The sequence below is a fragment of the Phaseolus vulgaris genome, chromosome 6 (genome assembly GCF_051622355.1).
Source record: "Phaseolus vulgaris cultivar YP4 chromosome 6, ASM5162235v1, whole genome shotgun sequence".
NCBI classification, from domain to species: Eukaryota; Viridiplantae; Streptophyta; class Magnoliopsida; order Fabales; family Fabaceae; genus Phaseolus; species Phaseolus vulgaris.
The window spans coordinates 31,215,844-31,228,109 of NC_143503.1; the positions used below are offsets into that span (position 1 = coordinate 31,215,844).

The window sequence follows — 12,266 nt, forward strand, 5'->3', positions numbered from 1 at the left end:
TGTTTAAAGAATCTGAGTTAAATTTCCTTGAATCGATATAATGTTATTAGTCTATGGGCTATCTGGGTTTTGTTTCAACCAATAAATTTGATATTTTGTAAAAAAAAGAGAAGCTTGTGAATTCTGTTCTTTGGAAGTAATACTTCAGTGAAGTTCTGCTTGAAGTGGCTTGGCATTTGGGTAGCAAGTTTTATCATAACATGAGTTGAAATTATTAATGAATATCATCATTATAGGTACACATAATTGCAGATGTAGGCCAAAATTCAGTACACACTGCATAAATTCTGGCCAACCTTTAGGAAGGAAATATGTAGAAAGCTCATAAACACAGAGGCATCTAGCTTCTTTGTATAGAAAATGCCAACTCTGAGGGATGCAGTTGAAATCATATACAAAGCCTCAAAATATTCATCACTACTATGCATCTTATTCCACGCTCCAACAACAGGCACAGCCCAAGAAGTTGCTTCCCTTGATGATCAGCTACTAAAACATCAAGTTAATTAGTACATAATAAGACTGATCTACATTACAGTGCATGCATTTGGGTTTTCATCGCTGAAAATCTGAGAATCATAAGGGTAGTCAAAGTAGTCAACGTATGATCTCGATGGCAAGTATTCGTTTCGCTTGATCTCAGCTTTGTTATCATCCTCTTCTTCACCATCATCTCCCTTGCTTTCTTCTCCTTCTTTTTTCTCTTCTTTCTCTTCCTCTTTCTTCTCCTCTTCTTCCTTCTTTTCCTTTTCCTCCTCTTTCACAACAGAAGCTTGCTTTTTGGTTCTCTTGTACACACAATCAACAAGCTTTGCTGGGTCAATCACACCTTTTACTATCACTAGATCATTTCCCAAGCTTGTCTCCACTGATTCCACTCCTGTATTAATCAATACGTGTTAGCATGTCATAGATTGCTTTCAAATCATTGAATTTTTTATTAGAGTCTACAGTTCAGAGATTAATTAAATTAAAAGCACGAGTTAAATGCCAACGTCTGTTTTTAATTTATATTACCAGTTAAAGTAATACCCTACATAAAAAAAGTTGAAACCATGAATTGACGATATTAAATATTCATCTTTCAACATCATGTAACACCCCCTTCTACCCCACATTCCCATAAATCAGCATTGAAATGCAAAATTTTACGCAGTTAAGATACATGTATGGTATTTTTCACACACAAAAATAGGCATATATGGCATTGGCAGTGAGATTAATATATAATCCTCGAGATCAACATCACAACTCTTACGGTCAAAAGGCTACATGAAGAACCTTGAAATCAAGCACACTTTTGAAAGCAACGGGATCAGCGCCAAGGGTTATGCTTCTTAATAAACCTAGCTTTAAATACAGAGACAGTGACAGTTTTTTTAGTACACTCTCTATTATTGTTGTCTTGTTGAGAGAAATTCGTTTGAGTTTACTGAAAAGTCCAAAACACACTTTGATCTTTTTGGTGAGATCCGCATGAAATTTATCCAACACTTAGTGTACCAAAAAGTGTGTTCGGAATACGCCTATATCAGAAAGTTTTGCATTTGAAATTTATTCACATGTCGTTTGATTAAGATTTTATATAAAAAATAATCAAGTTCTTTTTATATATATATATTATCAGTAAATAATGAATTGAATAGAAAACGTTATAAAGAAGTGCATGTTCGTCATTATGAAATCAATATAAATTTGAAAATAAGGAGTGAGTAAATTCAAAGAAAAAAGAATTCTCTTTAAATATGTAGGTTCCAAGATAGCGAGTGCACAAGGGAAGGGGAGACAGTTCGCACGAGCAATCAATAATTCATTGCAGAAGATAGAGAGAGATAAAAAATATCGTTTTTTTTTATGCATAGAGAGATCATGAAATACCAAGAAAAAGAGAGAACGTGAATCTATGTACCTTTAATCTTGCGGATTCCTTTTTGTATAACTTGAGCACATGCTTCACAATGCATTCGAACTTTGAGGACTACTGTAACCACAGGAGGTGGCTGACAAACAATTGAGACAACAATGAGACATTTTACATTGATTAAACCCTACATACAAATATTTATTAGTTTTGCCGAAACTAACGTATGAGCAGTGTCAGTTTGGAATATACATACAAAAAATATTCAACTACTGTGAAGATGTTTGATTATATCCCTAATTGATTTAGATGTTCAACGTGTTAGTTGTGGCAATTAAGTTACTGTAATAAAAGAGGCCTCTAAGTGCTTCCACTAACGTCTATTTTGTGAATGGGCCATGTGGGGTTTTCCACTGTATACTAAAAGCCAAGGAAGCAAAGACTACAATCTTCGTCCCCAAAACACAGTTTGCAAAGGACCAGTCTCACAGAACTGCCTTAATGTGCTCATAATAGAGAGTGACTCTGGTTATTTCCACTTCACATGGTTTTGTTTGTACTTAAGCGTCTGCCTTAAGAATTGTGAAGTGTATGGCATATAGCATATAGTGTTATCACCTTCCCTATTCCACAGGGTGGGCACGGTAAAAAGTGAAAACAGGATATATAATAAGCCCGTGACGGTGACCCCATTTTGCTGCAAACTACATGCATGTCAAGTTGCAAAAGGGGGTGGGGTCAAGTCCTCTTAATTGTCACCACCGTTTCCCTCGTTACACGTGCCTTGTGGGAGAGTGCCATCATTCTGCTCACTTTGTTTCGTTACTTTCATGCTACCGTAGCATCCATCCTCCTTGGAAACAACAGGAACAAGAAACAAAAAGATAACAAACTACGCAAACTAAAATTCAAAGCATTTCACACTTTCACTTTGTTGTAAGGTAACCATGTTGGTCATCATGTTTATCATGCACCATCCCCCATTCATCTCAATCAACAAGGTAAAAATAATAAACGTACAAGGGTTACTGTGTCTAGTGAACTTTATCAAATTTATTTTGCATGGTTATGATAGCGAAGTGACTGATGTTTGAGTGATTTTATTCTAAATATGTAAAACTTAGTGTAAAATATTCAATCAAAAGTAAACTGCATAAACTTATTTGTTTACTTCGTTCACATATTTCAGAGTCATTTTGGATTACACAGCACGAAACCAAACCTGCACATAGAAGATCTCTTGAGGTGAATGCCATCCTTAATTAATCTCTATAACAACAAATTAGCAAAAGGAGAACTGCTATGTCTAATCTAGAAATTAACCGATCGAGATAATGAGCCAAGGGGGGGAATGATTTACCTCCTCTTTTTTCTCCTCTGGCTGCTGTTCTTGGACTTCTTCTTTTTTCTCATCTGGAGGTTTTGGCAAAGGAGAAATGAGCTCCACTTTCTTACCACTTTTCTTTTGTAGCCTCTCACACACCTTTATGGGGTCTGCTGCCTTTCCTTTCACTACCACTTTGCTTGCCTTGCTATCAGCAGTCACTTCTTCCACTCCTATCTCACAAAAAAGATTATAACTTCAATTTTGTTAGTCTTAATCTTTCCACCTCCTACACCTTTATCAATTTTAAACTATAATGCATGATGAATTTTTATCACCATTTAAATGGACATGTTTAAATGGACATGTGTAAAATTACCTCTAAAATTTGTGAATAATATATACCTGAGAAATTACTTCAAGATGTAAGCTGTTAAATTCAAAACCAATCATAGATAGCAGACCCCTCTAACATGAAAAAGAGGGAAAAAAAAGAGACTAACAAGTACAAGCTGACACTAATCCTCAAAAACTAGTAACGTACAGACATCTTTTTGAATTTTGATTCTCATGTAATTGCATTCATGGATGTACATTCATTAGATTAAATGAGTAGCTTAGAGCATAAACTAAATTATTTAATTAAAATGACCTTCAAATCCTTTCAATGCTTTTGCAACTTTCCTTGCACAAGCTTCGCAGTGCATATCAACCTTGAGTACTATCTCTGGAGGTTCTTCATCTTTTTTCTCTTCTTCCTTCTTTTCCTCTGTGGTTTCTTCTTTCTTTTCCTCTTCCTTGTTCTTAGAACATCAGTTAAAAATAGAAAAGATCTGAGTGAAAAATGAATCTCCATATGACTAACATGTCATGCATTACACGATAATGATGCCATCATCACAGAGCAGACATTATAAAGTTAGTTTTCAAAGAAAAAGTTGTTGAAAAAAGGAAAGAGACAGATTGATTAAGAATAAATATGGACAAAGAATTTTTTGTGTAAGAGAAACTCTTACTTCACCCATTTGTGTGATAATGGACAGTGATCTTGCTTCAGAAATGTTGCAGTGGTGTAATATACTGGAGGTAGCAATTGATGCTCTTCTCTTGTTTGGTTTCTCTCTTATTTCTCTTTCTTGCTTTCACTCTTTGTCTAGCATGTTACAGATTCAGACAGAAGAAGGAAAAGCACATTAAATTAACGTGGGGATTCTGAAAATCTGAGGTGGACCGTTTAATGTAACACCATATGGCTGACTCAGCATCCACAAAGCTATGTACCCTCATTTCACTTCCTGTGTTTCATAGACTTTCCAACTTCCCTCACCAAATAAATAAATAATAAATAAATGGAAAGCTAGACATTCATAATTCACATATTTTATATAACTACTGGTTACAATTCTTAATATTATTATTTTAATATTTTTTCATATAATTTAATTACAAATTTACTATATATTTATTTCTAAATTTATTATATCAATTGTATATAACTTATCATTTTCCTAAATAAATATATATATTCTTTTTTATTCACCAAAAATTATCTATAGATTTTGAAATTTCAACTTCACCCAACCCACTACTAGGTGGACCAACATAGTTGGTGAAAACTCTTCCATAATTCATTTTAAACAAATGCTTTTTCTGAAGGTATTATTAATCGTTAAAAAACTCAAAGTTAAAAAAAAATAAAAGTATTATTAATGTATTTATGAGATGATTTTAATAAAGGAATTTTATCATTACTTTTTTAGCTAGAACTGACATTTTTTTTATTTGCAAAATTTGAATCCAAAACCATAACTGGTCAAACTTCATTTTCTTCCTTCACCTCTCTACTCAGTACGGTAGAACATACATACTTCTGCCTCTAATATTATGGCTATTTAATGAACGTTTATTAAAAAAAAAATTACGTTAGCCGCATGAAAAAATTATGCTACTAATTTTTTTTATAATAAACAAACTAAACACATTAACAGCACATGACTGGTTAACATTGTTATTTTATTGATTATTATTTATACTAAATAAGAGTACTTATAACTATAATCATAATAATGATATAAAATGACGTATAACCTTTCTTTATAAGGTTGGTGTTGAATTTATAGCGAAATTGTGGGACACATAAATGATCTCCCTATTGGGTGCACTCATTAAATCAAAACTGGTAAATAAAAATCCAACGACTTAGCTTCAAAACATTCACAGCTAGTGCAATAAATTTGGGTGTCCCAATTGAAGTTTCTAGAAGTACCAACACTGAACATTATAAGTCGGTAAATTAAAGGAAATTATAATCCACACGAATAATAAAAATATTTTACATATTGTTTGTCTTATAAGATGATGAAGTTAAAATGAGAATTCAAATATATTTGAATACGTGGCTGATTTCACGGGACAGTGTAACACTGTTATGTGATTCGGCTACAATCCTGGAAAAGGTTACGATACTGATACAAAAGTCAGAGAACTTGAGGTGATCGTGTAAAATTAGCAGCAGGTCGAATTGATGTTCTGAATTGGCCCTTTTTGAAAAATAAAAACTATTCATAGTAAATTTCAATAAAATGTTAACAATATACTTACGTTCTATTTCATCAAACATTAAATCAAAATGTGTTAAATAATAAGTTTGGACAAAAATTAAAAATGTTTTGAAACCTTTTATTAAAAGATAGTTTTTATTAAAGGAAATAGTTTTTAGTAAAATAAATTCTTAGCAATCCGTAAAGTAGGACACATATATACTTCTTTCTTGAACATTTGGTTTAGTTCAAGTTTTATAGCTCGTATAGCAGTTTGTCATTATCGGACATTGTCTAATGATTTCTCTTTTTTTTTTATCAGCCTAATGATTTATCATCATCGGATAAGTTTGATGAGCGTCTGTATATTTTTTTTTTAACTTTTGAGCAACTATTGAGGTCTTATGTTTATCGTAATTGAATGAGTTCTCATGTACTTAGAAAAATAGTTTTAGAATAGTAGTGGTATAATTAAAATGATATTTGAATATTTTATTATTAAAATGAAAAAAATATATAAATAAAAAATTCAATTATTCAGTTTTTATTTAAAAAATAATAATCTCTTAATAAATTTTCTTTTTTCTTTCATTTCATTTTTTTAAGATTCTAACCTTCTCATTGTTTTTAGTTTGATAATTGGAGTTCGATATTAGACTCATAGTAGCAAAAATTACAAGATTATCCGATCAGAAACTTGATAGAGTAAGTTCATTTTTTTATTTTTTATTTTTAGTTAAATATTAAACTTATAGGTTTGTCTTAGATATTATTCATAATAAATTTATCTAGTTTCAATCGAAACACTTAAAAATAATATTATGTATGATTCTTGATAATTTATTTTATAGTGTTTTACATTATTCTTCCCTAAAATTATATTTTTTCTTTTTTCCAGTGTTATGTTTGAGGGTTTCACAGTCGTGAATTGTTTTTATACTCAACACAATTATTTATTTTAGTTATTTTAGGAGAAACAAATTTATAAATCACTTTGTTTTATTAAATATAATGTACCTATATAAGTAACTATAATTGAAAAAGATCTCTATGAATTATTAGTTTAAATATATGCCAATTTTATTTTATTCTTCAGATAAATGTGTTACATTTTTTTTATATTTATCTAATTGTAATATAATTATTAAAGATCATATAGTAATAATTAAATTATAATATATAAAAATTATTTTTAAACAAACTTTTGTAAATACAAACTTAAAAGACAAACAATTTAATATCCACTATATACCTTCACTTTAATATTCAAATATCATGCCATTATCAACAAAAAAAAATGACAGAAATTAAAATTACAATTGTTGGAGAATCTAAATCCATCACCCATCTATATCTCTTACTATATATTTTGATCTGTATTCATATTTAGAGTGATATATGCACTTCATCTCAGATCAAAAGTGGATGCTTCAACCTTTATTCTTTAGAAATATTTTAATCCATAGATTGTGCTGGTAGAACTAATGATGCAAGTTATGCTATAGTGTTATTTAAAGGTTTAATTTTCCTTAAAGCATTATGCACATGAAAATTTGTTGATTCTGATAAAGCTTTGCCAGATACCTGATTCTCCCTGCATTTCTGAGGACCCATTGTCTAGATTACACTAGATTCTGTGTGGTACGTTTTCTTACACCATATTTGTCTTTCAAAATAAGTTTGAACTGCATGTCAGTGCAATGCAGAATTCCAACAATTTATTTCTGTTTGTTATCTAATGGGTTATGTCTCTCTATTAATCTCTCTTTCAATTCAATTATTAGGTTGTAGATTCACGTCAAAGATTAAAACATTTCATGGTATAGTATATAAGTAGATGCAAATTTTATGAAATTGAGTTATATTTAAAGTTCACTTTTTAATAAATTTTGAATTGTTATACTTATCATCATAATTTATAACAAAAATATTTTATTATTATTTATTCAGATAAATTCTCACTTGGAAACTTAACTTTTACTATTTCTATTTGTTTTCATTATTCCAACTTGTTTATGAACAACTTTTTCAGTATTTCACAATTATGCAAAGATAAATTATGTTACTTCAGTGGAAGGCCCCGTAAATGGGCTATAACCAGTTAATAAACAATTTATAATTTTTAAATAAAAAGATAAATTTAATATGGAAATCATGAAAATCCCTTTTGCTTTCAGTGACTTGAAAATGGAATCATGGAAAAAAAAAGGGAATAAAAGTAGGTGATTTCTTCACCTCCTCCATTAAAGACATGAGATGATAATTTTGTACTTTTTTTATTTATTTTTTCATTGACACAGTCTTTCTTTGCTTCTGAATTTTAAAATTCTGAATTCTAAATTTTAGAATACAAATTTGTTTTCAAAATCTAAGATTGGAAAGAAATTTTCTGATTTTGAATGATTTGAAAATATATTTTGAATTTCAGAATTTAAATACTTTTGAATTTTGAATTCTGAAATTTAGAATACAAGTATATTTTGAATTCTAAAGTTTGAAATATATTTTTGGATTAAAAATATTAAAATCTGAAATACAATCATGCACCTTTTGGTGAAGGGTAATTTTCGAATTAAAACGTGTATGTAGGTGCAGTAAGAAACTATGGTGGTAGAGGAAGAAGTTATGTAAAAGTAACTCGAACCGCTTTTGAGTGTTGGATCCTACGAGATTTTGAAGCCTAATCCTTGTTCTGGGCCTTATCATCCGATAAAGCTCACTTTATCTTTTAGCAGAGGCTAGAGGCTATTTCTTCCTGCACCCTTAACAAATGCATCCCATTATTTTTGAAGAAGACTATTTTACTCCTTTTAAAATGAATTACGGATTTTTCTTTCCAAAAATATTCTGAAGCAGATTAGGTTAGTCCGGATCTGCTTTTCCGGGCTGGATTTGATTTATCTGTGTGCTGGGTCTTTATGAGATTTTTGTCCAACCCATTGTCAAAGATGTTACAAATTTATACATGAACTTTATCTGTAAGTTTTTAATTTTTTTAAAATTATAATCAGTTATTAGTTTTTAGAAATTATTTTTTATATTAGAGTGATTGATTAATAGTGTAAAAACTTTACACCGATAATTCATATTCATTGAACTCGACTACAGCTCATTAAGTAGTGTTTTAGCATAAAAATTACAATTATGTGGCAAAGAAGATTTTGGAAGACACTAAAATCATCCAAATCCACGTCCATCATGCCATGTAAACTTATCATCAACTTGTGGACATCCAATAAGCAATCTATCATGTCATGTTTCATTGCGTAATAATTTAGAGCGGTTGTAACCAAAAACATAATGTTCCGTGTGACCTTAGATTGAGCTTTTTAAGAATTAGATACAGACAGAATCAGAGAAAATACAATCGCCAAAATCGAAACAAAAATAATGGGGACAAGCACAACAAAATGTGGATGTGTGTTACAGAACAAAAGGGTCCCATATTATGAGTCTGGTAAAAAGTTAATCTTTCAAGTTTTAGATTAGTTAGGTGACCCAGTAGAAGATCAAAAACCATATTTCTTCAGTGTCTAACCGAGGCAGAAGAAATTGGAAGCACCAACCATGAATTCAGTTAGAGGATATGATTGGGTTTGAGTGGCAGGAAGAAAAATGTGGATTAATTGGAGCCCACAAATTTGGACCACTCTAAACTCCAAAGTTACAACCAAATTAATTAGGTAGAGATGGCTTTACTCAATTCCACCCTCCAACATGATTAAATGTCCATAGGTTGGTTTATGTTCATTACTGACCAATCAATGGAGCATGATCTCTTCTTCTGTACTACAAATATCACAACTCTGACATTATTATAGATGGTTCATTATAGATGCGATTCAGACACTTCCCTCTAGACACGTGTACGGTCGGCATGAGGTAGTGCATGGTCTTTATTGCACACAACAAAACTCATAAAACCCATAATTCTAGTAATATTAAAATTAACCATGATGAATATTTTGTAGCACACATACATAGCGTATGGCATTTAATTGCTTGCTATTTATAGGGATTGAGGAAGGTGCATTGAGTCAACAAGATTGGGCGTGTAAATCAAAGACAGCACATGCGTGCTGAATTGCAAAGTATAAACAGCATACACACCCTCTGCTTCTGGCCACCCTCTCAAGTGTTCATACAACCTCACCATGAAATTCAACTTTCTGGGATTACGTGTTGCTGCTTGATTCGTTGCCCTGGTGGGCTAATGCCTTATTAAGTTTGCTTTTCTATCACTTTCCTTCCTATTGCTGCTCTCATAACTTTTCTCTGCGTTTCATCTCGGCCTCAGATCTGATCTTTTCATCCACATACATGGCTGAAAAGGTAAACAGCCTTCATTGCCATCTCAATTATCACTCTCTCTTTTTTATCTCCATAACCAACCCTTTTGGATTAATGTCCTTTACATCTTGTTCTTGTTTACAAAGTCAAAATGTGATTTCAATTTCCTACTTTCTGCTTCAATTTGTAGCATAATGATGAAGCCATTCTTCTATTCTATGCCACAATCGTAAGATTGGTTCACTACTATAAATAATTCTGATGGGTGGTTTTATTGAACACATTAATCAGGTGACCTTCATGAAACTCAAGGTTGACCTTGAGTGCGGGAAATGCTGCAAAAAGGTTAAGAAAGTTCTCGCTAAGTATCCTCGTGAGTTCATCACCCCTTGCTTTAATTTTCTCTGCTACATGTATTATCTATACGTTAAAATCACGATTAATTGTGACATGAAAATTTTGACATTTGCATACATTTATTTTTTGGATGTATGAGGGTGTCAAATTGAGTTGATTTTTTGGATGTTGAAATTTTGTGAACAAGAGAAATTCGGGACCAGAGGTTCAGTGAGAAGGAAAACATGGTGATTATTACAGTGGTGTGTTGTAGCCCCGAGAAAATCAGGGACAAGCTTTGCTACAAAGGTGGAGGCTCTATCAAGAGCATTGAGATACTGGACCCGCCCAAGCCCAAGCCCGCTGAGCCTGAGAAGAAGAAGGAGGCCGACAAGCCCAAGCCCGAACCCGAGAAAAAGAAAGACGCGGAGAAACCTAAATCTGATGCTCCCAAACAGGAAGCCGGTAAGAAAGACGGCGGGGAGAAGCCTAAGGCTGAGCCTGAGAAAAAGAAAGACGGGGAAAAGCCCAAAGCAGAGGCTCCGAAAAAGGAAGCTGAGAAGCCCAAGGAAAAGCCCGCGCCCCAGGCGGAGATGCCCAAAGCCAAGCCCGCACCTGCTCCGTTACCCGTTCAGCCACATATAGCACCACCGATGGCGGTTCCAGTTGGGATGCTGTATGCTCCTGCTCCCTGCTATGAAGGCAGGCCCATTGGGCCTTTCTTCGAATACGGTGGGCCCATGAACTATTACGACGGGTACAATGCAAGGCCGGTTTATGACAGTTACGGTGGTGGCAGGCCCTGTTACGTGAACAACCGCTGTGACCAATATTTCAGCGATGAGAACCCTTCAGGCTGCGCAATTATGTGATTGCATTATTGGATCTGTAAATGATGATGCCCTTTCACGTCGTCTCAACTTCATCCATTTGAACTATTTCTTTGTTTTCCTTATTTAAAATTCAAAAGGTGTTATTATTAGAGGAAAAAATAAGGGTTATATAATCAAATGTTATAAATGATATACTACAAATATGTTTTGTTGTACGTTTGATGAGTTAATAAAATAAGGTTTCTTTACCAACAAGGAATCTTGATTTGCCTTTTTCAAATTGATTTTTCCTGAAAGTGAATAACTTTCTAACCAACATCACCCACTAGACCTAGATAAGTTGTTATATTTATTAGATTATATATGCTTTTCCGATGAGAATTAATAGTTTTTGTCATTGTTGTTGTAGTTGAGAAAATTTTAGTAGTTAGTGATAAATGATGAATGACCTAAGAAGAGAATGATGACAAATTGACAACCATATCTCTTTTTCTCCTTGCCCTTTTCCCACCTCATTAGATCCATGAACCTGAAATGTGAGGTATGAAAACTTGTTTCACACACAAAAAATAAAGGTTTTAAAGGTATTATTAGAATACAAAAATCCATCCGCCGACATTTATGCTGTTTTTGGTTATGATGAAAATAGAACAAATATATTAAAGAATGGAAAGAAAGGAAGTTTCCCTTATTTATTATTATCCTTTTTGTATTTTTAATGTTTTTATTTCTTTTCATTCATTTTAAAAAGTATATAAAGCACTACCTTTCAATAATAGTCTGTTTTACCAAAGTTCACATTTATTTTCTATCAAACACCAAAAAAATAACTTTGAAAAAAAGAATAGTGTAGAATGATGATGGACGTAGCAAAACGGGTCTCTGAATTAATCACATGATGCATGATGAGGCAATATAAGAAGGAATAAATAATAAATAATAGGAAGATACACCATAAAGAACCAAAACTCAATTATTGGGTGATCTTAATGTGTAAGCATCATCATTTCATTCTAAATTCTTTGGAAGCTACCATGCCACCAAAATTTGTCACCTTCTTCAACCTCCATCATCACATGCTT

General features: G+C 32.4%; 2 protein-coding genes across 6 annotated transcripts; one reads left to right on the forward strand and one right to left on the reverse strand.

Annotated features, from left to right (window-relative positions):
• Window positions 1-188: 188 nt before the first annotated feature.
• LOC137832142 (heavy metal-associated isoprenylated plant protein 7) lies at window positions 189-4,396 on the reverse strand. 3 transcript variants are annotated; one of them, XM_068640161.1, is made up of 5 exons: window positions 4,202-4,396; window positions 3,838-3,988; window positions 3,222-3,418; window positions 1,910-2,000; window positions 189-880 (listed from the first exon to the last, which is right to left on the reverse strand). In XM_068640161.1, exons 1-5 carry the CDS (start codon window positions 4,208-4,210, stop codon window positions 528-530), a joined length of 801 nt encoding a protein of 266 aa, XP_068496262.1. In that variant the 5' UTR covers window positions 4,211-4,396; the 3' UTR covers window positions 189-527. The 3 variants fall into 3 exon arrangements, with proteins under 3 accessions (XP_068496262.1, XP_090159508.1, XP_090159509.1); XM_090303382.1 differs by having other exon boundaries at window positions 3,838-4,018; window positions 4,202-4,332; XM_090303383.1 differs by lacking the exons at window positions 3,838-3,988; window positions 4,202-4,396 and adding an exon at window positions 3,033-3,083 and having other exon boundaries at window positions 3,222-3,356.
• A 2,868-nt stretch (window positions 4,397-7,264) lies between these two features.
• LOC137832153 (uncharacterized) lies at window positions 7,265-11,439 on the forward strand. 3 transcript variants are annotated; one of them, XM_090302999.1, is made up of 5 exons: window positions 7,265-7,366; window positions 9,741-9,930; window positions 10,023-10,057; window positions 10,307-10,388; window positions 10,562-11,439. In XM_090302999.1, the coding sequence occupies exons 2-5, from the start codon at window positions 9,798-9,800 to the stop codon at window positions 11,221-11,223; spliced, it is 912 nt and encodes a 303-aa protein (XP_090159125.1). In that variant the 5' UTR covers window positions 7,265-7,366; window positions 9,741-9,797; the 3' UTR covers window positions 11,224-11,439. The 3 variants fall into 3 exon arrangements, with proteins under 3 accessions (XP_090159125.1, XP_090159123.1, XP_090159124.1); XM_090302997.1 differs by lacking the exon at window positions 7,265-7,366 and adding an exon at window positions 9,483-9,607; XM_090302998.1 differs by lacking the exon at window positions 7,265-7,366 and having other exon boundaries at window positions 9,680-9,930.
• The last annotated feature ends 827 nt before the right edge of the window (window positions 11,440-12,266 follow it).